Source organism: Hyperolius riggenbachi, chromosome 3 (assembly GCF_040937935.1).
Source record: "Hyperolius riggenbachi isolate aHypRig1 chromosome 3, aHypRig1.pri, whole genome shotgun sequence".
Classification (NCBI taxonomy): Eukaryota; Metazoa; Chordata; class Amphibia; order Anura; family Hyperoliidae; genus Hyperolius; species Hyperolius riggenbachi.
The window spans coordinates 512,494,620-512,521,533 of record NC_090648.1 but is presented as its reverse complement, the minus strand read 5'-3'; the positions used below and the strand labels follow the sequence as shown (position 1 = coordinate 512,521,533).

The following is a 26,914-nucleotide window of genomic DNA, read 5'->3' as shown; positions in this document are numbered from 1 at the left end:
ATTGCAGTACTGGGGTGATGTGTGAGCTGCGGGGGGCATTGCAGTACTGGGGTGATGTGTGAGCTGCGGGGGGCATTGCAGTACTGGGGAGATGTGTGAGCTGCGGGGGGCATTGCAGTACTGGGGAGATGTGTGAGCTGCGGGGGGCATTGGCTAGGAGTCTGGCTGCAGCATTCTGTACTAGCTGTAAGGGGCGCAGAACCTTTTCTGTAGATCCGATGAACAGGGCGTTGCAGTAGTCTAGGCGGGAGGATACAAATGCATGAACCAGGACAGGTAGGTCTTCAGCTGGGATAAGGTGTTTGATTTTCGCTATATTTCTTAGATGGAAGACTTGACGACAGCTGATATCTGCTGTTTGAGTTTTAGATTTCCATCCAGGATCACCCCAAGGTTTCGCACAGTCTTTATACTGTACAGTATCTCCCCCAATTGCTAGTTTGAGGTGGTGAGCGTTTTGAACTTTATCCATCATGTGTGGACCACCTACCACCAACACCTCTGTTTTGTCAGAGTTCAGCCTCAGCCAGCTGGTGTTCATCCAATTTTGTAAATTCACTAGACGCGCATTTATGGATGCTGATGGGTCTTGGGTGCCAGGCTTGAAGGACAGATACAGTTGTGTGTCATCTGCATAAATTTAAAATTACGTTAAAATTACGTTAAAAGCAATGAAAGGAGAAAAAGGAATTGGTTTTCCTGGGGCCGGGATTACCATAAGGCACTCTAGGCACGTGCCTACAGGCTCCTGATGATGGAAAGGTAGCTCACGCCCCTCCCCGAGCCCCTCCCTCCTTCCTTCCCTATGCAGAGTCCTGATTAGCCTTGCTCTTCACGGATTAATCACGAGAAACCACGGTGGTTACTCGTGATTCAAATTAGCTCTAATTACTGCAGCTAAGCGGCTAGATGCGGCGGGGTTAATTACCCATAATGCCGCTCTCCGCTCAGTGTTTCAACGAGGTGCAAGCGTCCGAATGGAAGCCTCGCTATGGAGCACTTCCTCTTCCATAGCGAGGCTTGCAACGATTCCAATAGACGCTTGCAATCCTCATTGAAACACTGGGCGGAGAGCGGCATTATGGGTAATTAACCCCGTCGCATCTAGCCGCTAAGCTGCAGTAATTAGAGCCAATTTGAATCACGAGTAACCACCGTGGTTTCTCGCGATTAATCTGTGGAGAGCAAGGCTAGTCCTGATGAGAGTGTAAATGAGCTGTTACTCACCCTGCTCTCTGCATTCCACTGGGAAGATCTCCCTTCAGTCTGGGGGCACCACTAGCTGGTTCCTCTACCTAATACTTGGGGGCACCGCTAGATACTTAATACTGAGGGTACTTCTGGCTACCTAATACTACCTGTAGCTACTTATGATGGGCAAGGGAAGTAAGGGAGGAGTGACTTCTGGGACAGCCAGCACACTTGTGCAGTCTGGAGGGTGTTTGTAGGTATATGGAGGGTGGAGTCTAGGGTGACAGGACATCTGTGCCTATAAGCTCCTGTGATGTAAATCGGAGCCTGGGCTTACCTCAGGGATAATGACACAGAATTAACAAAAAACATTAACAAATTTTTCTCTGCACTCTTCAATGCATTTGGCAGGGGTATAAAACCCACTTCCTGGTTCCTTAGGTCAGTTTTCAGTGCCTGCTGTGTGAACAATCGAGCATTGAGCACCTCGGAGTTACAACACACGTTGCCAGAGTGCAAATAAGCAGAAACCTTTTTTTTTATTAATTCTGTCTTATCCCTAAAGTAAGTCGCCTCCTTTTTTCCATTTTATTACTTTTACAGCAGTTTTATTATACCTGGGAGTCTTTTCTCCACTATTTATATAATCTATGATGTAACGAGAAAGACAAAAGAAATACCGAGAGCCCAATATAGTATAGTATGCAAAACAAGGGGTTGGAAATGAAAAGTATATAATGTATATACTTACAAACGTGGGTTACCTCCTAGGTAACCACTGTATAGTCAGGTGAGGAGATTAGACCTGTCCTCACTCAGGATTGAAAGTCGCTCTCTGTAGATAAGGAACAGTGGGGATCAGCCCCTCCACCAGAGGTGGATATTGGTAATGTAAGAGGGAACAGAGGCGCCAGCAGGATAAAAGGTTCTAAAAGCCATAAGATCCCTCAGGAGGAGGTGGTGGACTCGCCTCCCCGAAGCAGACAAGATACCGTCAGTTTTATGACAACAGGTTTATTAATATACTCCAAAACAAACAGTACAACGCGTTTCACGGGTATGGTCCCGCTTCCTCAGGCAATAAACAGATAGGAGTACACAGTATAGTCTCAAGGTCACAAATAGCGCCTCTGTCGAGTCCACCACCACCTCCTGAGGGATTTTAAGCCTTTTAGAACCTTTTATCCTGCTGGCGCCCCTGTCCACTGTTATATTTATATGGTCTACTCCTCCCTCGGAGGAAGGCCTCCAACTGCACTGCTGCCCATTTTTTCAATTAAAGTAAGAAAAAGTGTCCCTGGGGGTATTTGCGTCAGGAGGGAGAAGCCTTCTGGGTCCTAAAGAGGTTTCCCAGTCTTCTTCAGCCTTCTGGGTCCTAAAGAAGTTTCCCAGTTTTCTTCAGCCTTCTGGGTCCTAAAGAGGTTTCCCAGTCTTCTTCAGCCTTCTGGGTCCTAAAGAGGTTTCTCTTTCCCCCTCAGAGGGTACCCAGCATTGCCCTTGAAGATCTGCTTCTCAGTGTGCACACATGCGCAGTAGTGGCTCTCTGCTCGGGCTCCAGTGGAAATGGCCAAGCCAAATTGGGTCCACTCTAATGTACAGGCACGAGTTCTCTGCACCTGTGCAGTAGAGCAAACCCGATCAAACTTGTCTATTTCCACTAGAGTCCAACCGGTGCGCCAATATGGTGTATGACTCTTGTACATATTATTGTGTGAGACTGCTCAGGGAAGCCAGCACTGGATCTGGCTGTCTGAGGACGACAAGGGCAGCCTCATTAGGCATAAGAGGCGTCCCCCTCCTCAGGTAAGTACCTCCCAGGGGCACTTTTTTTTTCTTACAAGTTTACTTTATGAGAGCAAGCACAACTCAAGAGAGTCCATCTAACCCGTGTGGAGACGCGTGTTCTTCACGTGCATTTTTGGTTGGTTGCTGAGAACAGTTTACCTGCTCTTGCTCCATTTTCAGTACATACTACACTCTCCGGGCTCCCTTCATTTCTGTGTTGGGGGGGCTTAAAGAGAAACTATCCCAAAAATTGAACTTCCTCCCAATCAGCAGCCGATACCCCCTTTTACATGAGAAATCTATTCCTTTTCTCAAACGGATCATCAGGGGGCGCTGTATGACTGATATTGTGGTGACCAGCCTCCCACAAGAAACTCTGAGGACCATGGTCCTGGCAGTTTCCTATTTGTGAACCTTGTTACATTGTGGGAAATAACTGTTTACAGCTGTTTCCAACTGCCAAAAAAGCAAGCAGCATCTCCTTCCAGTGATATCACCTGCCAGCAGTAAGAATATCACCATGTGATAAATGTCACAATGTAAATCAGGGAGAGGAAAGATTTTACAATGGGCGCAAACTGACTAAATAATTTATACATCATTATTGTAAAAGTGAAGCACTTTTTTTTTTATTACATTATTTTCACTGCAAGCTCATGGTGACCCAGAACTCATTGGAGTGTGTAAGGGGGCTACAATGGTCCTAAAAGCCCCCTTACTAAGATGTCTCCCAGTGCATCACTGCTGAATATATGCAAATTAACCATTGTTACCCTTAGAAGCTAAACACACCTCCAGAACCGCTGGAATGCAATGATGTGTCAGCTTGTTATTTGTACAGAGCCATAATAATCCAACATGCATACAGACTGTTTCGGATTGTTTGATCCTCATCAGTGCATGGATCAAACAATCGGAAACAGTCTGTATGCATGTTGGATTATTATGGCTCTGTACAAATTAACAAGCTGACACATCATTGCATTCCAGCGGTTCTGGAGGCGTGTTTAGCTTCTAAGGGTAATAATGGTTAATTTGCATATATTCAGCAGTGATGCACTGGGAGACATCTCAAGCTCACTCCACCCTGAATTATTGCAAATTCTTTCTGTTCTAAGAAAGCAAACTTTTGTTTTTCTTATTTTCACTGGAGTTCCTCTTTAAGTCACCCTTGTCACTGTCTACAGCCGATGAGCTCCACGTCGCGTTCCATCACATTCTGTCTCTCCAATACTTCCTCTTCAAACCTGGAAGCAGGAAGTATTGGAGTGATGTGAACGTGGAACGCGATCTGCAGAGCTCTGCGGACATGCTGTCAATTGGAAGTGGATATCCGATGCTAGTTTGAACGCTGCCATTGAACTCTCACGCCCACATTTTCCTAGCATTCCTTTGCTGCTCATCTGCCAGCGAGGAGGACAGGGAAACACCGGTGTGAATACAGCCATCAGATCTGATATACACTCTGCCTTATGGAGCGATGGAGGGAAAGACTTAAGCTGGCCACTAACGGTCCAATTTCTAGCGAAAAATCGTTAGAGCGATCAGAAATTCTGATCGGACGAAAAATCGTTCACTACACCATCAACTAACTAATCATTGCTTCCTATCTATCACAACCACCAAGAAAATCCAAATTTTCGTTCGACGAAAATTCATTCGGGCGACATTTTTTTCACTCGTTCATAATCGATTGTGTCCACCAATGGAGATTATTTACAAAAAATCCGATCAGAATTTCTGATCGCTCGAACGATTTTTCGCTAGAAATTGGACCGTTAGTGGCCAGCTTTAGGCTAATCTGGGAAGCTGTCCATATACTTAGAGTAGAGATACCGTAATTATACACCAAACACAAACTTCTGTTTTGCATAGTATTTTAGTAAGGAGGCTTTTTGGCCATTTTCAGCCCCTTTACACACTCCTGGGAGTTCTGGTTCACCATGAGCAAGTCCTACTCCATAGAGCCACATTAATCCATGCCATGCACTGATGAGGATCAACCAATCAGTATGCATGTTGGATTATTGTGGCTCTGTAATATTAACAAGCTGCCACATCATCTGGAGGTGTGGCTAGCTTACAGGGACAACAAAGGATGATTTGCATATTCAGCAGTGATGCATTGTGGAAGACAAACTCACTCCAACCTGAATAATCACAACTACCTTCCTTTTTAACCTCCTTGGCGGTAATTCCGAATTAGGGTCGGGGCGGAAAACCGCAGCTCAGAGCGGTAATCCCGAACTTTGCTCTATGCAGAGCGATGCGCGCATCGGGCGTTTCTACATACCTCCCAGGGGATCCCGACGTCGGCCGCCATTCTTCTTCCTCTGCTCTGAGGTTCTGCTTGCCCCTGGTGAGATCACCGGCAATCTTTTTTAGGGTTGCAGCGCTACCCAGAGGATGGAGGGAAAACTGCAGCTCTGGAGCCAGGGAGGTGAGTGATTGTAGAACTGCTGCAGATCTCCCGGGCAGCATGGTTTTTTTCCAGGTTTTAGGGTCTGAAAGGTTGCAAAAAATTGCACCGCTTTTAGAACTTAAAATATGGAAAGAATCATAACGCCAAGGGGGTTAAAGAAGGTAAACTTCTGCTTTGCATAGCATTTGAGTAAGGAGGCTTATTGTTCTCTTTCAGCCCCTTACACTCTCCTGGGAGTTGTGGTTCACCATGAGCTTGCTGGGTAATCTATAACACCGTACACAATACTGGCTGGATAACTTTCCCGGTGGTGGGGACCTATATAGAAGACGCAGGCACCTTGTGACCTGATGGACAGTAGATGGAGGATAGTGAGGAGCATTACTCTACCGTCCTCATTCAGGCAGATGAAAGGCCCTCTCCATTAACTCCATACATCTTCCTCTGGGACTGTATAGCATCAGCAGAAGAGCTTTCATACACTTCCCTGCTATTATCTCAGTCCCGGCCTCCTCACATTGTGACTTCTCACAGTGCAGAGAGCAGCAGAGGGGAAACAGCCCACCCAGCACTCTGACTATCTAGGTCAGCTTATCGCCACACAGACAATCTAAAGGCCAGTGAACTGAGGGACTACAAGTATCAGCAAGCAGCGTAACCCTTATGCTGGGAATACACGGCTCGTTTCTGACGCGAGTTTCTCCTCTCGATCGTTGATGCCGCTCGATTCTGCAGTCGATTCTCTTATCTTCCGCTCGTTTTTCTTATCTTGTTCCATTCACTTTTATCAGAAATCGAGCGGCAAAAGAATGGAAAGGGAGATCAGACATGTCGGAAATTATTCATCGAACCGTCGAATCACCTACAAAACAAACCGTGTATTCCCAGCATTAGGCCTGGGACCCACTTGCAGTGTTTTGGCCAGCCCTTGCTTTTTGAAAAATGTTCTCTCATTTACTTAAATGCCAAACAGGGCAAAATTGCAGCAAATGATTGCGTTGTGATTCTAATTCAAGTGAATGAGAGAGCGATTTCAAAGCGCAAACACGAACCAATCGCTGCAAGTAGTTTTTTTTTTTTATATAAAAAAAGACACTTCTGCAAAGGAGAAAACAGTAAACACAATCCAAGTTAAAAGGACCTTGAACAGTCATTCTGGGCCGTTTTAGGTGGAGGGCCGGGTCAACGTACTTCAGACTGCTGGGGGGCGGAGTCTACATAAAATGATGTAGAAGTCTTTGCGGGCCAGACAGTGAAGCATCCCCAGGTGACAACCTGCAGTCCAATTGGACAGCAGTGTCACCAGATGTGGAATTTGATTGGAAACCAGAGAATTACTGCTCTCTGGCTTCCATGTGGATGGGGGGTGCTGCACGGCTATTCCATATGTGGACCACCAATATTTAAAGATGTAGCTGACCGCATCTATAAGTAATACATTTTGTGTGTGTGGGGGGCCGGTAAAAAAGCCTCAGGGGGCCACATTCGGCCCGTGGGCCTTAGTTTGAGGACCATTGCTCTAGGGGGACATCGGCCGGGGGTCGGGCAGTCGACAGGAAGTGGAGTACTGTTACCGCCGCGCATCAGATTGAGCTCTTGTGACTGAGAATTTCCTCCATGCCAGATACATCTATTCCAATGATTTTGGCCGGAAACTGATTGCAAGATTGACCGGTTGGCCATGTTAGGCACCGATTCCCATCCTTTTCAATAAAATTATCGTAAGGTTAATTGGCCCGCAAAATTGACCAATAAATGAGCAACCATACGTTTAGCCACAGCCCCTGAACAAGCATGCAGCAGATCGGGTGCTCTGATTGAAGTCAGACTGGATTAGCTGCATGCTTGTTTCAGGTGTGTGATTCAAACACTACTGCAGCCAAAGAGATCAGCAGGACTGCCAGGCAACTGGTATTGTTTAACAGGAAATAAATATGGCAGCCTCCATATATATCTCTAACTTCAGGTGTCCTTTAATGTGCTGCAAACTGAAATAAAGTATAAAGATTTTATGTGGTGCCCAAATAATTATAGTCAGTAAACAAAACTGGAATAACCAAAATAGAGAGATCAAAATGGTAGCTGAGATGCCAGGTGGCGCTATGGCAATGCGATAGTTACCGGCCTATAAGGACTCTACGATCGCAGCAGCGATGTCTCAAGTTTGCCAATTGTCTGGCGTTTCTCGTTCTGCACAAACGCAAGTAAAATATTTATTTGCCCCCCCCCCCCCCCCCCCCCCCTTGCTGACCTGTCAAATAATATCACGTTCTCTGTCTGCACGGACGGCTCCAGTGGGTGCTCAGCTAGATGTCCAGAAAGCAGGGGAAATTAGGACACACTGGAGGTGGCAGGCCTGGGCAGATACAGCAGGTGGGAGGACGACTCACACTAATGGACAGAGGGATTGGGAAATGGTACATTCACTGTCTCCAGGTCAACCATCTAATAGCCCAGAGCTTCCTGTCAGCACTATAGAAATGGCCTGTCACATAACATTGGCTAATCATGCAACATGAAAGCATGTTAAGGCGGTATAGAACCCTGACATATTATTCAATAAAAACACGTTTTCCTACTTTTTATATGCCATACGGTTATCATATTTTCATTTGTACATAAGTATTATTATTCATTTAGAAATTACAAGTTCCCAAAAGTACAGTTTTTGCTTTGAGAGCTGCCTTTGCATTTTATTCATAACTGGTTTTATTCATTATGTATTGAAGGCAGAAATGCTTTGAGTGTCTGTCTGTGTCCAGGAGCTTCTGCACAGTCAGAAGGTGTCACATTCCTCACTTGATACAATTAAGTAAACACAAGATAACATTATCTACACTTCGGATGTGTCCAGATTTCTTTGCACTGAACTTTTAAGTCCCGAGTGCGACCCTTTGAATCCTGTTCTAGTAAAAGAAAAAATGTAGGTTGCGTATAATATGCTGTAAATTTTTTAGAGTAAAGAAGAAATGCAGGGTTTGATTCCGCTTTAAGCTGAATACTAACCCAACGACACAGGAAGATAGATCCCAGCGACGAGCGTTCCCCCATCCACCGCCCTGCTGGTGACGGCAAATGACGGGCGCAAATGGGAGGTCTAACGATCGCCTCACTTTAAGCCGGAATCGTTGGGGATCTTACAGATCTGATCTGCCATGGCAGTCGTCGCCACGTGTCGGATAGCAGCTGTCACCTAACTTATCAGTTTCCTAGAAACACTGTGGAACGTCTGTTTTATATATATATATATATATATACCTAAAAACAAGTAATGAAGCAGAAATAATATTTGTCCTTAAAGTGGACCTGAACTCAGAACTTCCTCTCTGCTCTAAAAGATAAGGAACAGCATAATAACCTTTACAGACAAACATTTCCTTGGTGCAGCAGAAACAGATCCTGCAATAAATCTGCAGGGTGTCTACTTCCTGCTTTAATTCAAGCAGACACAAGGTTAACATCCTGAGCTTACTAATTAGCTGCTTTGCTGAGGCAGTCAGCTGGCACAGCTGAGAGATCAAATGACAGCTGCAACAAGCCTAATTATTAACTCCCAGTCAGAGCAATATCCTGCCTCTATCTGGCCAGCAGACGCTTGTCAGCCAATCAGGTGCACTGTCATACACCCTTTGCCTGCTGTACCATACCTAGCAGGAATTACATAGATTAGCATTCAGGTGGGAGGCTTCGGTTGGATGCAATCGTGAATTGCGTCGTTTACAGGGATGCCCCATGTAGGCACATCTCCCACACGGTCCCCTCCCTAACCACTTACCTGTCAACCGCATCCTAGAAGCTGCAAAAAAGAAATTTAAAATCACAAACACTGGTCCACATGACAGCCCAGGGGCCCCAGGTCTCTCTCACTCGCTGGGGCGAGTTGTGCTTAGTCACAGATGGGAGGGAATTAGACAAACGATATACTCTCTAAATACATACATGGTACATTTCTCTTTTTTTCCTTCTGTCCTGTGCAAGAGTTCAGCTCCACTTTAATCCTTCCAACATATAGAGCCGAGCTGAAAGCAAAGGAGAACTCAATAATAGTGGAATTTATCTTCAAGAGCCCTCGGGGGTTTTCTCCTAGGAGACACATTTTCAACTTCTTTTTAGAATTGCTTTTTAGCTATCTTAGCCACTTTTTTTTTGTCATTGTAGCACCAAAAGTGCCAAAAAGTAGGTGAACGGTACTGTCAGAATTATGTTGAGTATATTCTTGCTTGCTGATGGCTTAAAGAGAATCTGTATTGTTAAAAATCGCACAAAAGTAAACATACCAGTGCGTTAGGGGACATCTCCTATTACCCTCTGACACAATTTCGCCGCTCCTCGCCGCATTAAAAGTGGTTAAAAACTGTTTTAAAAAGTTTGTTTATAAACAAACAAAATGGCCACCAAAACAGGAAGTAGGTTGATGTACAGTGTGTCCACACATAGAAAATACATCCATACACAAGCAGGCTGTATACACCCTTCCTTTTGAATCTCAAGAGATCATTTGTGTGTTTCTTTCCCCCTGCAGTTCTCATGCACTGAAGTTTCAGGCTGCTCTTTTCTTCCTGCAAACAGCTTTGCCCTTGTCTGAATTTCCTCAGTATGTGAATGCCCAGCCAGCTCAGAGGACACTTTATCCAGCTTGTAAAAGATACGAGAGCAGAGAGAAGCTGCACTAATCTAAATAATACACAGGCAGTGTGCATAGAGGGGCCTGGAAGGAGGAGTTCATAGCAGAACCACAACACTGAAGAACTTGGCAGCCTTCCAGACACAGGCCGACAAGTCTGACAGGGGAAAGATACATTGATTTATTACAGAGACTGTGATAGTACAAAGTGCTGCAGTAAGCCAGAACACATTAGAATAGCTTTTGGAACTTGTAGGATGATAAAAAACAGGATGCAATTTTTGTTACGGAGTCTCTTTAAAGAAAATCTGTAACTAAAAAAACCTCCCCTGGAGGTTAACTCACCTCGGTAGGGGAAGCCTCCGGATCCTATCATGGCTTCCCCCATCCTCCTGTGTCCCATAAGGGGTCTTTCTGCATCCCTCCGAACAGCGAGGATGTAAAGCGCAGGTGCGGTATCGGCTCTCCGCTCGGAGATAGGCGGAAATAGCTGATCGCTGTCAGGCCGCTCTACTGCGCAGGCGCAAGTCTCCTGCGCAGTAGAGCGGGCCGACAGCGATCGGCTATTTCCGCCTATCTCCGAGCGGAGAGCCGATACTGCGCCTGCCCTGGAGCCGGGAAGGTAATTATATCAGTGCTTATAAGTGCTTGTCAGGCTTGTTGAGCCAGGATTCTAGGACACTTCAGGGGAGCCAGTGCTGGACTGCCCGCAGCTACAGGGGAGGGGGAAGCCTCATTGGGACCCTGAGGCTTCCCCCTCCCAAGGTGAGTACCCCCCAGGGGAGTTTTTTTGATACAGGGTCTCTTTAAGAGGCATTTTATTGGCAAGGTGTGAAAATATCGCCTTGGAGGAAAACTCCGGAGTAAAAGTGATCTGCATATGGGCCAACGTGTGATATCCACACTTGCTATGGGCAACGAACCTTGGCTGATTCCTGCACATATTCCTTTGTTAGAGATGGTCAGTGGGACGCTAACAGTTACAGCTTACATGCAAATTTAATAACTGTTACAGGTTTAAAGGATCACTATGAAAAAAGTAAGCATTTTAAATCTGACAGAACTGTCAGGTTTTGGACTAGTCCGTATCCTAATGGGGGATTCTCAAAGTTGTCGGTTTTCAAAAGCATTTCCTGAACGACAGTTGCTAATCTAACTGCAAAAATAGTAGGATTCCAGCCCCCCCCCCCCTTCTTGCTTGCACACTATTGTGGCAGTTAGACTTAGCAACTGCCGTACAGGAATTGCTTTTGAAAACCCTGAGAATCACCTTACAGCCTATAGCAGTGCACCCCCATTTCCCTGCAGCGCTTTGCACAGTTTCGGGGTGGGGTTACATACCCATATACGACATCAGGAATGGTTTCTGATGCTGAAACCAGGAAAAATATAAGTAGGCATTCGGAATAATTCACTGCATCCTATGCTGTATGTCACTACAGGGCCTATTTAACTGTTAACTGTTGTGTTTTTACTTGGTAGGAGATTGCAGATTTGCAGGACTGCTTAGATGCTGTGACTGAGCTGGGTTAGAGGAGTAGGCCTCTCTCTGTACTTACTAACCCGGTTACCTAATTACCAGTACATACTCGAATACAAGTCCACCTTGTGTATAAGTCGACTCCAATAGTCAACCCTCTTAAGCTGGAATTTTGTATTGACTCAAGTATAAGTCTACCCAGCAAAGTTAATGGCTGCACTTGGGGCTCAGGAGGGGTTAATGACTGCACTGCATACAGTATTACAGTCATTAACCCCTCCTGTACCTTAAAGGGAACCTGAAGCGAGTAAAATTATTTAAAATAAACACATGATGTACCTGCAAATGAATATTACATACTAACCTCACCGTCAGTTCCTCTCAGAAGCTCACCATTTTCTTCTTAAAGTGATCCCTTTCAGTTCTGACAATATTTTGTCAGAACTGAAATATACCAGTTGCTGTCAGTTATATATCAGCAGCTGTCAGTTACAACTGAAATGTGGAAGGTAATGTCTATGTTTCCCCATGGCTCAAGTGGGTGATATTACAGTTTAAGAATGTGCTGACCAGGAAGCTGTTAGGGGGTAATGACCATTGATCACAGTGGACAAATGAGACGCAGGAGAGGAGAAAGACATTGAGGAGTAGACTACACAGGAGGTAAGTATGACCTGTGTATGGTTATTTTGACATTTTATTTTCAGTTCAGGTTCTCTTTAAAGGGAACCAGAGACGACGCACCCTTGTGTATTTTACCATATGTATCAGTAAGAACATTAGAGAAAACACTTACCATGCTGTCTGTTTCATCCTCACTGCTAAAAGTGTCTGTTATCAGCTGTGATAAGAATCCCAGACTGAGCAATCAGTCTGGCTTTGCAGGGAATAATTATAGCTGAATCATTATAGCAGAGCCACAAAGGGGCAGGCTTGGGCTTGAAAAGACACCACAGAAGACAGACTCAGCTATAATCTTTCCGTAGCAAAGCTAGACTGAGTGCTCAATTGAGGATTCTTATCAGAGGTGCTAACAGTCAGATTAAACAGAGAACAATGAAACAAAGAGCAGATTAGGAGTTTACTGTCATGTTCCCACTGATTTATAAGGTAAAATACATGAGGGTGCTTCATCTCTGGTTCTCTTTAAGTGCAGCCAATACCTCCTCCAGACTCCCAAGTGTAGCAAATATTCACTCCTCCCCTCCTGCAGCCCAGTATTCCCCCCTGCCCCTTTCCTTTTTAATGTTTGAGGCCAGGACTTTCAGACCTGTGTTTTTTTGGCATTTCCTTTCCTGAAAGTGTCACTTACCACTGGGTAAAATGCTGCAATTGGGAATGTCACTAATAATACACACATTACTCAGTGTGCTCAGTGTTGCCCATGACTCGTGTATAAGTCCACCCCCATATTTAATTAAGTTAATCAGACCTAAAGTATATACAGTATCTTCCCAACTTATTCAGTAACAGGAGTCTGACAGCCTTCTAGATGTTCCAGCAGAAAAAGTTGGAAACAAGAAGACATTTTAAGAACAACCAACATTGACCTCCCTGCCGGTGCATTTCTGCTTGAAATTATGAGTCAAAAGCGGTACTTTTTTTTCAAGAATTTTAGGTCTCCAATTCTTCAGTCATAAATCACCAAAATATGTCAGAATAAAAGCCTGGTGGCAGGCAGAGTATCGTCAAAATCCAGGCAGAGGTCAGTACAGGCAGCAGGCAGACCAGCCCCGCCCTCACGCTGAGGTCCACTGGCAGCACCCAGCGGTCAGACACTCCGTATGCTCTCATGTTACACAGACCAGCCCCGCCCCAACACTCAATACAATGCCCATTCGTGGAGTCCTCTGAGTATACATGGAAGATATAGGTAATTTCACCCACATGTTATACAGACCAGCCCCACCCTCACACTCAGGCCCCGCCCTCATGCTCTGTACTCACATTATACAGACCAGCCCCGCCCCCTCACACTCAGGACCCGCCCTCACATGTTATACAGACCAGCCCTGCCCTCATGTTCAGGACCTGCCCTCATGCTCTGTACTCACATGTTATACAGACCAGCCCTGCCCTCACGCTCAGGACCCACCCTCACGCTTTGTACTCACGTTATACAGACCAGCCCCATCCTCACGCTCAGGCCCCACCCTCACGCTTTGTACTCACGTTATACAGACCAACCCCGTCCTCACGCTCAGGCCCCGCCCTCACGCTTTGTACACACGTGTCTTACAGACCAGCCCCACCCTCATGCTCAGGCCCGCCCTCACGCTCTGTACTCACGTTATACAGACCAGCCCCCGTCCTCACGCTCAGGCCCCGCCCTCACATGTTATACAGACCAGCCTGCCCTCATGCTCAGGCCCCACCCTCACGTTATACAGACTAGCCCCGCCCTCATGCTTAGACCCGCCCTCACGCTCTGTACTTACATGTTATACAGACCAGCCCCGTCCTCACGCTCAGATCCACGGGCAGCACCCAGCGGTCAGACACTCTGTAGGTGGCGGCGGGGACGATAATTTCTGCAGCCACATAGAACTGAAGGGCAAAGGTGATGAAGATCCCAAAGGAATACAGCAGCTTCACAGACTGGTAAAGCCTGCAGGAGAAAGATCAGAGCAGTCACAAGAAAGACACTTCCTGCTTCACCAGGAGGAAAGGTACAGACACGTTATACTTTCTTACATGGTTCCTGTAACCTTACATACTTATGAAAAGTCCAGAGGCGTCCCTGACCTCCCTCCTCCCCTCCTGCGCTGTGCTGGGACCCTCTGAACAATCTGACATTAAAGTGGATCCGAGATAAACTTTTACTCATTGCATAATTGTGTTCCTTTCATATAGTTTATAGGGCATTCCTCAAGCCAAATACTTTGTTGTTTTGTTTTAATACTCTAATTCCCTATAAACTAAACAAGCCTCGCCCACAGCTTCTCCAGTGCCTTGGCACGCTGAGCCATAGTAGCAAGGGCTTATGGGAGCTCAGTCTGGGCAGGAGGAGGAGGAGGTTACTAGCTAGAGGCAGAGGCGAGGAGGGAGGAGGAGAGGGGACTGAATTTACACATAGGCAAGCTGATAGCATCTCCAGCCCTCAGCCTGTGACAATGTGACAAACAGAACATGGCTGCCCTCATTGTATCACAGGAATAAATAATCATATTCTAAACTTTAGATACGATATATAGACAAATTACTTGTTATAGTTTTTTTTCATCTCGGATCCGCTTTAAGTGGAAGATTGCTTTCTGTGGTCATTCAAAAAATGAAAGTTAAAACACACAGTGTTCAGTACACAAGATAGTGTGGAGACATCTAGCGGACAAAACGTAAAAAGACATCTTAGATACATAAAATACATATTAACAAATTACAAAATAAATATTCCCATTAGTTCTTCCTAGCTCCCCATAGTTACCAAAATAAATCACTTAAATGTGAACAAATTTAAAAATACATAAATTGTATTTTCTTAATGTATGTCATAAGGGTATATTACTGTTATTAAGGAAAATAAGGGCTTAAAATTATTGACATAGTTTAAAACAGTAAAACACAAACCAGAAAAAAATACCTTCCTTTCCAACTAGAATATTGTCACCATACTTCCTACTAGGGTTTTATCTATAGTAGCACATTTTATTTTAAAACTATAATAGCTGAAAACTAAGAAACAATCATTTTTTCCTTCTTATTCCCTTTAAAATGCATATAAAATAAAATAAATAAAATAACTCTTAGCAAAATAAAGTGGCATTAAAAGAAAGCCTAATCTGCGGCAAAAAAAAATATATTTAGCTTATGATAAGTAGAAATAAAGTTATTGGTGAATGAATGGGAGGAGCATGAAATAAAACCCTTAGTGGTGAAGTAGTTAAAGGCACAGCAACGCTTACACATGGCCTGGTTTCAAATCAACCAGAAAAATTTGCTGTATTATCAGGCTGTTCATATAAGATTATTTTCCCTTCAGAGATGTAGGAGGATTGACTTACCAGCAGTTTGGCAGATTCAGGGTTATGCTGGCCTGTATGAAGGACCCAAAACGCAGGAAGCCGAGGGTGCCCATGCCGATGTAGAGTGCTGTGACGATTCCCATCCCGACATACAAAACAATCGGGAACTGATGCGGGATCTTCATCTTATTCTCCAAGGGCAGAATCTGTCGGAGAGAAGAGAGTGAAGGCAGCATTACCTCTGAGGAATAAAGTCTGAAGTGGCTTCAGATTGTGATGCCTAAAGATTACCGTATATACCCAAATACAAGTTGACCTCGTGTATAAGTCGACTCCGGTATTCAACCCTCTCAAGCTGTATTTTTTTATTGACTCAAGTATAAGTCTACCCAGCAAAGTCAATGGCTGAACTTGGGGCTCAAGATGGGTTACTACATACAGTATAGCAGCCAATAATCTTTTCCTGTCCCTTTACTGCAGCAACTACTTCCTCCAGGCCCACATGTGCTGCTGCAGTTATTCACTCCCTTTTATGCAGCCCAGTATTTACCCCCCCCCCCCCCACCCCACTTTCCTTGGTAATTGTTGTGGCCAGGACTTTCACACCTGTGTTTTTTTGGCATTTCCTTTCCTCAAAGTATCACCTACCACAGGGTACATTGCTGCAAATGAGAAATGTCACTATTAGTACACACATTACTCAGCGTGCTCAGTGTTGCCTGTGGCTCGTGTATAAGTCCGCCCCCTATACTTTAATGAAGTGAATCAGACCTAAATTTCTAGGTTTAGGGCCTGTATCCACTACATGCAGATTGGATGCAGAACTGATGCTGAAAAACTGACTCCAATGAATGCCTATAGGAAAATCTGCATCAGAAAAATTGGTGGAAACAGGCCCATAGGCATTCATTGGAGTCCGTATTTCTGCATCCAATCTGCGTGTAGTGGAAACAGGCCCATAAACTCGAGTATATACAGTAAATCATATACAGAATATTCCTCAACATATGGCGCTTGTTTGACTTAACATTACTTTTGCTGCTGTTCTTGTGCCGGATGGCTGAGCACTGTTACAAATGCTCAATAAAAATTGTCTGAAAAAATAAATTGGTTGATTCGACCAGATATTGGCCCAGTTCAATCCATCAAAGCAGACTGGAACATACGGTATTCGATAGATGCAATGAAATGATTGAATCGAATGGCTTTGCCTCTGGCCATTCCTTTCCGTAGAACTATTTTAGAGCATAAAATGTGATTTACAGTTAATGAGGAACTGTAACGCAGGACTAAACTTCATTCCATTCAGTAGCTGATCCCCCCTTTCCCATGAGAAATCGTTACCTGTTCTCTAATAGATCATCAGAGGTGTCTGTAGGGCTGATATTGTGGTGGAACCCTTCCCACAGTGTGATGTCATGACCATGGTCCTGACAGTTTCTTGTCTGGGAACCTCGGTGCATTGTGGGGATAAAACAGCTTTTTCCAACTGCCAAGCAAGCAGCATCTCCCTCTGTGCATAGAACTCTCAGAAACGAACATTCCGTACAGATCACCTGGCAGAACTAAAGATGTCACCACCAGTGATAAATTTCAGAATGTAAATCAGGGAGAGGAAAGATTTTACAATGGGCAACAGTGACTAAATAATTTATAAATGAATATTGTAAAAAATAAGCAATCTTATTCATTATGTTATTGTCACTACAGTTCCGCTTTAAAGAACTGAACTTCATCCCAATCAGTAGCTGATACCACCTTTTACATGAGAAATCATTCCTTTTCTCAAACAGACCATCAGGGGGCGCTGTATGGCTGATATTGTGGTGAAACCCCTTCACACAGTGTGATGTCAGGACCATGGTGCTGACATCACACTGTGGGAGCCCTGTTGCATTGTGGGAAATAACAGCTGTTTCCAGCTGCTAAAAAAAACAATTAGCATCTCCTTCCAGTGACATCACCTGCCAGCAGTAAAAATGTCACCATGTGATAAATGTCAGAATGTAAATCAGGGAGAGGAAAGATTTTCCAATGGGCAAACACTGACTAAATCATTTATACATAATTATTGTAAAAATGAAGCACTTTTTGCATTACATTATTTTCACTAGAGTTCCTCTTTAAGTTCCTACATAGCATACCAAACATTCTGTGACAGAATTCAGAAAATGCAGTTACAGAGAAACTTCAGCCCTCAGATAGGTTTTAAAAATGAGTTGTCAATACCATGCTTTAGGGCCAATGACCTTGTCGTTTTAGGAGTCCTGTAATTAACATGCAATTAGCTCGGTTGTACAGGTCGTTCATCTATACGCTTAGACACGTATTGCCCCATACAGTGACCTCCCAGAAGCCCTTGAGCACCCTTGGTTTGTGCTAGCGAGGGGTGAGCAATGAGGAACGTCTCATCTCGTGATCTCGTACATTAGCCTACTTCACTCAGAATTATCTGCAATAATCTGACATCAATGCTCTCAATATCCTGAGCAGACAAGGAGCAGATGCGATATTAACCTTTGCGGGGATCAAACTTACAAATTGAAGGCATTATCCGTTGGAGTGCCGCAGCTGAGGAGAAATCATTGCCTGAGAAGGATCAGCGATTTGTTGAAGGGTATATATGCTGAGAAGAAGCAGACCACATTTCACGTATGAGACGGCGCAATCGTTCTACTCGCTCCCGAAGAGCGACAGGAGGATATGGGGAGAAGATAGTCATATATTAGTAGATGCCGGTCACTTAGGAGGTCTTACACCCCTGAAGCATGCGTCTTGTCCCCACGAGCGATACCAGAGGGGAGGATCTGCGATCCGATGAGAAGTCTAACTCAGCAAATTCCTACTAACCCAGCAAGCCAAAGAAATTAAAGAGGCCCTGTAAGAACATAAAGTACAATGTAATACAGTATATTACTCAGGGTACTTAATTTAACCTTAAAGAGGCCCTGTAGTGACATATAGTAGAATGCAGTAAAGAGGCCCTGTAGTGACATATAGCAGAATGCAGTACAGAGGCCCTGTAGTGACATATAGTAGAATGCAGTAAAGAGGCCCTGTAGTGACATATAGCAGAATGCAGTAAAGAGGCCCTGTAGTCACATATAGCAGAATGCAGTAAAGAGGCCCTGTAGTGACATATAGTAGAATGCAGTAAAGAGGCCCTGTAGTGACATATAGCAGAATGCAGTACAGAGGCCCTGTAGGGACATATAGTAGGATGCAGTAAAGAGGTCCTGTAGTGACATATAGCAGAATGTAGTAAAGAGGCCCTGTAGTGACATAGAGCAGAATGCAGTAAAGAGGCCCTGTAGTGACATATAGTAGAATGCAGTAAAGAGGCCCTGTAGTGACATATAGCAGAATGCAGTAAAGGGGCCCTGTAGTGACATATAGCAGAATGCAGTACAGAGGCCCTGTAGTGACATATAGTAGAATGCAGTAAAGAGGCCCTGTAGTCACATATAGCAGAATGCAGTAAAGAGGCCCTGTAGTGACATATAGTAGGATGCAGTAAAGAGGCCCTGTAGTGACATATAGTAGGATGCAGTAAAGAGGTCCTGTAGTGACATATAGCAGAATGTAGTAAAGAGGCCCTGTAGTGACATATAGTAGGATGCAGTAAAGAGGTCCTGTAGTGACATATAGCAGAATGTAGTAAAGAGGCCCTGTAGTGACATATAGCAGAATGCAGTAAAGGGGCCCTGTAGTGACATATAGCAGAATGCAGTACAGAGGCCCTGTAGTGACATATAGTAGAATGCAGTAAAGAGGCCCTGTAGTCACATATAGCAGAATGCAGTAAAGAGGCCCTGTAGGGACATACAGCAGAATGCAGTAAAGAGGCCCTGTAGTGACATATAGCAGAATGCAGTAAAGAGGCCCTGTAGTCACATATAGCAGAATGCAGTAAAGGGGCCCTGTAGTGACACATAGCAGAATGCAGTAAAGAGGCCCTGTAGTGACATATAGCAGAATGCAGTAAAGAGGCCCTGTGGTGACATATAGCAGAATGCAGTAAAGAGGCCCTGTGGTGACATATAGCAGAATGCTGTAAAGAGGCCCTGTAGTGACATATAGCAGAATGCAGTAAAGAGACCCTGTAGTGACATTTAGCAGAATGCAGTAAAGAGGCCCTGTAGTGACATACAGCAGAATGCAGTAAAGAGGCCCTGTAGTCACATATAGCAGAATGCAGTAAAGAGGCCCTGTAGTGATATATAGTAGAATGAAGTAAAGAGGCCCTGTAGTGACATATAGCAGAATGCAGTAAAGAGGCACTGTAGTAACATACAGCAGAATGCAGTAAAGAGGCCCTGTAGTGACATATAGCAGAATGCAGTAAAGAGGCCCTGTGGTGACATATAGCAGAATGCAGTAAAGAGGCCCTGTAGTCACAAATAGCAGAATGCAGTAAAGAGGCCCTGTAGTGACTTATAGTAGAATGTAGTAAAGAGGCCCTGTAGTGACATATAGCAGAATGCAGTAAAGAGACCCTGTAGTGACATTTAGCAGAATGCAGTAAAGAGGCCCTGTAGTGACATATAGTAGAATGCAGTAAAGAGGCCCTGTAGTGACATATAGCAGCATGCAGTAAAGAGGCCCTGTAGTGATATATAGTAGAATGAAGTAAAGAGGCCCTGTAGTGACATATAGCAGAATGCAGTAAAGAGGCACTGTAGTAACATACAGCAGAATGCAGTAAAGAGGCCCTGTAGTGACATATAGCAGAATGCAGTAAAGAGGCCCTGTAGTGACATATAGCAGAATGCAGTAAAGAGGCCCTGTAGTGACATATAGCAGAATGCAGTAAAGAGGCCCTGTGGTGACATATAGCAGAATGCTGTAAAGAGGCCCTGTAGTGACATATAGCAGAATGCAGTAAAGAGGCCCTGTAGTGATATATAGTAGAATGAAGTAAAGAGGCCCTGTAGTGACATATAGTAGAATGCAGTAAAGAGGCCCTGTAGTGACATATAGTAGAATGCAGTAAAGAGGCCCTGTAGTGACATATAGCAGCATGCAGTAAAGAGGCCCTGTAGTGATATATAGTAGAATGAAGTAAAGAGGCCCTATAGTGACATATAGCAGAATGCAGTAAAGAGGCACTGTAGTAACATACAGCAGAATGCAGTAAAGAGGCCCTGTAGTGACATATAGCAGAATGCAGTAAAGAGGCCCTGTAGTGACATATAGCAGAATGCAGTAAAGAGGTCCTGTAGTGACATATAACAGAATGCAGTAAAGAGGCCCTGTAGTGACATATAGCAGAATGCAGTAAAGAGGCCCTGTAGTCACATATAGCAGAATGCAGTAAAGAGGCCCTGTAGTGACATATAGCAGCATGCAGTAAAGAGGCCCTGTAGTGACATTTGGCAGAATGCAGTAAAGAGGCCCTGTAGTGACATATAGCAGAATGCAGTAAAGGAGGTCCTGTAGTGACATATAGCAGAATGCAGTAAAGGGGCCCTGTAGTGACATATAGCAGAATGCAGTAAAGAGGCCCTGTAGTCACATATAGCAGAATGCAGTAAAGAGGTCCTGTAGTGACACATAGCAGAATGCAGTAAAGAGGCCCTGTAGTGACATATAGCAGAATGCAGTAAAGAAGCCCTGTAGTGACATATAGCAGAATGCAGTAAAGAGGCCCTGTAGTGACATATAGCAGAATGCAGTAAAGAGGCCCTGTAGTGACATATAGCAGAATGCAGTAAAGAGGCCCTGTAGTGACATATAGCAGAATGCAGTAAAGAGGCCCTGTAGTGACACGTAGCAAAATGCAGTAAAGAGGCCCTGTAGTGACATATAGCAGAATGCAGTAAAGAGGTCCTGTAGTGACATATAGCAGAATGCAGTAAAGAGGCCCGGTAGTGACATATAGCAGAATGCAGTAAAGAGGCCCTGTAGTGACACATAGCAGAATGCAGTAAAGAGGCCCTGTAGTCACATATAGCAGAATGCAGTAAAGAGGCCCTGTAGTCACATATAGCAGAATGCAGTAAAGAGGCCCTGTAGTGACATACAGCAGGATGCAGAAAAGAGGTCCTGTAGTGACATATAGCAGAATGCAGAAAAGAGGCCCTGTAGTGACGTATAGCAGAATGCAGTAAAGAGGCCCTGTAGTGACATATAGCAGCATGCAGTAAAGAGGCCCTGTAGTGACATTTGGCAGAATGCAGTAAAGAGGCCCTGTAGTGACACATAGCAGAATGCAGTAAAGAGGCCCTGTAGTGACATATAGCAGAATGCAGTAAAGAGGCCCTGTAGGGACATACAGCAGAATGCAGTAAAGAGGCCCTGTAGTGACAAATAGCAGAATGCAGTAAAGAGGCCCTGTAGTGACATATAGCAGAATGCAGTAAAGAGGCCCTGTAGTGACATATAGCAGAATGCAGTAAAGAGGCCCTGTAGTGACGTATAGCAGAATGCAGTAAAGAGGCCCTGTAGTGATATATAGCAGCATGCAGTAAAGAGGCCCTGTAGTGACATATATCAGAATGCAGTAAAGAGGCCCTGTAGTGACAAATAGCAGAATGCAGTAAAGAGGCCCTGTAGTGACATATAGCAGAATGCAGTAAAGAGGCCCTGTAGTGACATATAGCAGAATGCAGTAAAGGAGGTCATGTAGTGACATAGCAGAATGCAGTAAAGAGGCACTGTAGTAACATACAGCAGAATGCAGTAAAGAGGCCCTGTAGTGACATATAGCAGAATGCAGTAAAGAGGCCCTGTAGTGACATATAGCAGAATGCAGTAAAGAGGCCCTGTAGTGACATATAGTAGGATGCAGTAAAGAGGCCCTGTAGTGACATATAGTAGGATGCAGTAAAGAGGCCCTGTTGTGATTTATAGCAGAATGCAGTAAAGAGGCCCTGTAGTGACATATAGGAGAATGCAGTAAAGAGGCCCTGCAGTGACATACATCAGAATGCAGTAAAGAGGCCCTGTAGTGACATATAGCAGAATGCAGTAAAGAGGCCCTGTAGTGACATATAGCAGAATGCAGGAAAGAGGCCCTGTAGTGACATATAGCAGAATGCAGTAAAGAGGCACTGTAGTAACATCTGTATGTATGCAGGAAAGAGGCCCTGTAGTGACATATAGCAGAATGCAGTAAAGAGGCCCTGTAGTGACATATAGCAGAATGCAGTAAAGAGGCCCTGTAGTGACATATAGCAGAATGCAGTAAAGAGGCCCTGTAGTAACATATAGCGGAATGCAGTAAAGAGGCCCTGTAGTGACATATAGCGAATGCAGTAAAGAGGCCCTGTAGTGACATATAGCAGAATGCAGTAAAGAGGCCCTGTAGTGACATATAGCAGAATGCAGTAAAGAGGCCCTGTAGTGACATGTAGCAGAATGCAGTAAAGAGGCACTGTAGTAACATACAGCAGAATGCAGTAAAGAGGCCCTGTAGTGACATATAGCAGAATGCAGTAAAGAGGCCCTGTAGTGACATATAGCAGAATGCAGTAAAGAGGCCCTGTAGTGACATATAGTAGGATGCAGTAAAGAGGCCCTGTAGTGACATATAGTAGGATGCAGTAAAGAGGCCCTGTTGTGATTTATAGCAGAATGCAGTAAAGAGGCCCTGTAGTGGCATATAGTAGAATGCAGTAAAGAGGCCCTGTAGTGACATATAGCAGAATGCAGTAAAGAGGCCCTGTAGTGACATATAGCAGAATGCAGTAAAGAGGCCCTGTAGTGACATATAGCAGAATGCAGTAAAGAGGCCCTGTAGTGGCATATAGTAGAATGCAGTAAAGAGGCCCTGTAGTGACATATAGCAGAATGCAGTAAAGAGGCCCTGTAGTGACATATAGCAGAATGCAGTAAAGAGGCCCTGTAGTGACATATAGCAGAATGCAGTAAAGAGGCCCTGTAGTGACAGAGTACAATGCAGTAAATTATTCGGGATACCAACTTGTGCAGTCATTTTTCTGGTTTAAGTATCAGAAACACCTCTTATATCTATATATTGCTGTATATTGGTGTGTAACCCCACCCTCCCATTGACTCTTAGCATAAGCTGTTTAGCTATGCAGAATTAACTCCTAGAGCATTCTGGGATACCAGGTAATATTTATAATGGCTTTGGAACTCCCGATAAACAAACATTTCACAGAGTTCAACTGACAGGACAAAAGATGTCACCACCTGTCATAATTTTAAGAATCTTAATAGGGGTGAGGATAGATTTTACAATGGGCAAACACTGACTAAGTCATTTATAAAGTAATATTATAAAAAAATATATATTATTTGGTATGTAGCCCCTCTTTCCCAGTGATGTGTAGCCTAAGCGATGATGTCACAGCATTCTGCCCCAGAGCATTTATTTATTAATTGTTTTTATTTACTGTATTTATAAACCGCCAACAGATTACATGGCACTGAATTATTGGAGACCAAGTGTTGTTTTTGGTCACTTTGGAACACGCAGCAAACAAACTTTCCGCATGGTATACAGTATACTGGATATGCAGGAACAGTAATATACAATAATGTGAACATGAACAAAAGAGGATGCAGCGGTACCACTTCCTCTTTGCAATAACTGATAAAAGTATCGTCTTAGTCCTCCCATGGGATTCTACACACTGTGGGATCTCTCTTCCCTTGGGTCATTTCAGAGCTGCTCCTGTGCAGCAGAGAATGTAGCAGGGCATGCTGGGCCATTTCTAGGACAAGTGCTTGTACTGTAACCCCAATGGGAGGACAGAGCTGCTCCTGTGCAGCAGAGAATGTACCAGTGCATGCTGGGATATTTCTAGGACAAGTGCTTGTACTGTACCTCCAATGGGAGGACAGAGCTGCTCCTGTGCAGCAGAGAATGTACCAGGGCATGCTGGGATATTTCTAGGACAAGTGCTTGTACTGTACCTCCAATGGGAGGACAGAGCTGCTCCTGTGCAGCAGAGAATGTACCAGGGCATGCTGGGATATATCTAGGACAAGTGCTTGTACTGTAACCCCAATGGGAGGACAGAGCTGCTCCTGTGCAGCAGAGAATGTACCAGTGCATGCTGGGATATTTCTAGGACAAGTGCTTGTACTGTACCTCCAATGGGAGGACAGAGCTGCTCCTGTGCAGCAGAGAATGTACCAGGGCATGCTGGGATATTTCTAGGACAAGTGCTTGTACTGTACCTCCAATGGGAGGACAGAGCTGCTCCTGTGCAGCAGAGAATGTACCAGGGCATGCTGGGATATTTCTAGGACAAGTGCTTGTACTGTACCTACAATGGGAGGACAGAGCTGCTCCTGTGCAACAGAGAATGCACCAGGGCATGCTGGGCCATTTCTAGGACAAGTGCTTGTACTGCACCTCCAATGGGAGGACAGAGCTGCTCCTGTGCAGCAGAGAATGTACCAGTGCATGCTGGGATATTTCTAGGACAAGTGCTTGTACTGTACCTCCAATGGGAGGACAGAGCTGCTCCTGTGCAGCAGAGATTACACCAGGGCATGCTGGGCCATTTCTAGGACAAGTGCTTGTACTGTACCTCCAATGGGAGGACAGAGCTGCTCCTGTGCAGCAGAGAATGCACCGGGGCATGCTGGGCCATTTCTAGGACAAGTGCTTGTACTGTACCTCCAATGGGAGGACAGAGCTGCTCCTGTGCAGCAGAGAATGTACCAGGGCATGCTGGGATATTTCTAGGACAAGTGCTTGTACTGTACCTCCAATGGGAGGACAGAGCTGCTCCTGTGCAGCAGAGAATGTACCAGGGCATGCTGGGATATTTCTAGGACAAGTGCTTGTACTGTACCTCCAATGGGAGGACAGAGCTGCTCCTGTGCAGCAGAGAATGCACCAGGGCATGCTGGGCCATTTCTAGGACAAGTGCTTGTACTGTACCTCCAATGGGAGGACAGAGCTGCTCCTGTGCAGCAGAGAATGCACCAGGGCATGCTGGGCCATTTCTAGGACAAGTGCTTGTACTGTACCTCCAATGGGAGGACAGAGCTGCTCCTGTGCAGCAGAGAATGCACCAGGGCATGCTAGGCCATTTCTGGGACAAGTGCTTGTACTGTACCTCCAATGGGAGGACAGAGCTGCTCCTGTGCAGCAGAGAATGTACCAGTGCATGCTGGGATATTTCTAGGACAAGTGCTTGTACTGTACCTCCAATAGGAGGACAGAGCTGCTCCTGTGCAGCAGAGAATGCACCAGGGCATGCTGGGCCATTTCTAGGACAAGTGCTTGTACTGTACCTCCAATGGGAGGACAGAGCTGCTCCTGTGCAGCAGAGAATGCACCAGGGCATGCTGGGCCATTTCTAGGACAAGTGCTTGTACTGTACCTCAAATGGGAGGACAGAGCTGCTCCTGTGCAGCAGAGAATGCACCAGAGCATGCTGGGCCATTTCTAGGACAAGTGCTTGTACTGTACCTCCAATGGGAGGACAGAGCTGCTCCTGTGCAGCAGAGAATGTACCAGGGCATGCTGGGCCATTTCTAGGACAAGTGCTTGTACTGTACCTCCAATGGGAGGACAGAGCTGCTCCTGTGCAGCAGAGAATGCACCAGAGCATGCTGGGCCATTTCTAGGACAAGTGCTTGTACTGTACCTCCAATGGGAGGGCAGAGTTGCTCCTGTGCAGCAGAGAATGTACCAGGGCATGCTGGGATATTTCTAGGACAAGTGCTTGTACTGTACCTCCAATGGGAGGACAGAGCTGCTCCTGTGCAGCAGAGAATGTACCAGGGCATGCTGGGATATTTCTAGGACAAGTGCTTGTACTGTACCTCCAATGGGAGGACAGAGCTGCTCCTGTGCAGCAGAGAATGCACCAGGGCATGCTGGGCCATTTCTAGGACAAGTGCTTGTACTGTACCTCCAATGGGAGGACAGAGCTGCTCCTGTGCAGCAGAGAATGCACCAGGGCATGCTGGGCCATTTCTAGGACAAGTGCTTGTACTGTACCTCCAATGGGAGGACAGAGCTGCTCCTGTGCAGCAGAGAATGCACCAGGGCATGCTAGGCCATTTCTGGGACAAGTGCTTGTACTGTACCTCCAATGGGAGGACAGAGCTGCTCCTGTGCAGCAGAGAATGTACCAGTGCATGCTGGGATATTTCTAGGACAAGTGCTTGTACTGTACCTCCAATAGGAGGACAGAGCTGCTCCTGTGCAGCAGAGAATGCACCAGGTCATGCTGGGCCATTTCTAGGACAAGTGCTTGTACTGTACCTCCAATGGGAGGACAGAGCTGCTCCTGTGCAGCAGAGAATGCACCAGGGCATGCTGGGCCATTTCTAGGACAAGTGCTTGTACTGTACCTCAAATGGGAGGACAGAGCTGCTCCTGTGCAGCAGAGAATGCACCAGAGCATGCTGGGCCATTTCTAGGACAAGTGCTTGTACTGTACCTCCAATGGGAGGACAGAGCTGCTCCTGTGCAGCAGAGAATGTACCAGGGCATGCTGGGCCATTTCTAGGACAAG

At 45.3% G+C, this 26,914-nt stretch overlaps 1 protein-coding gene across 1 annotated transcript in view; it reads right to left on the bottom strand.

Annotated features, from left to right (window-relative positions):
• The window catches only part of LOC137564483 (proton-coupled amino acid transporter 1-like), a 131,348-nt gene that overhangs the window by 9,601 nt on the left and 94,833 nt on the right, over positions 1-26,914 (bottom strand). The window contains exons 9-10 of the mRNA XM_068278391.1: positions 15,504-15,670; positions 13,941-14,110 (exon numbers count right to left, since the gene is read on the bottom strand). Coding sequence (XP_068134492.1) covers positions 13,941-14,110; positions 15,504-15,670 — 337 coding nt within the window. The remainder of the gene's footprint in view (positions 1-13,940; positions 14,111-15,503; positions 15,671-26,914) is intronic.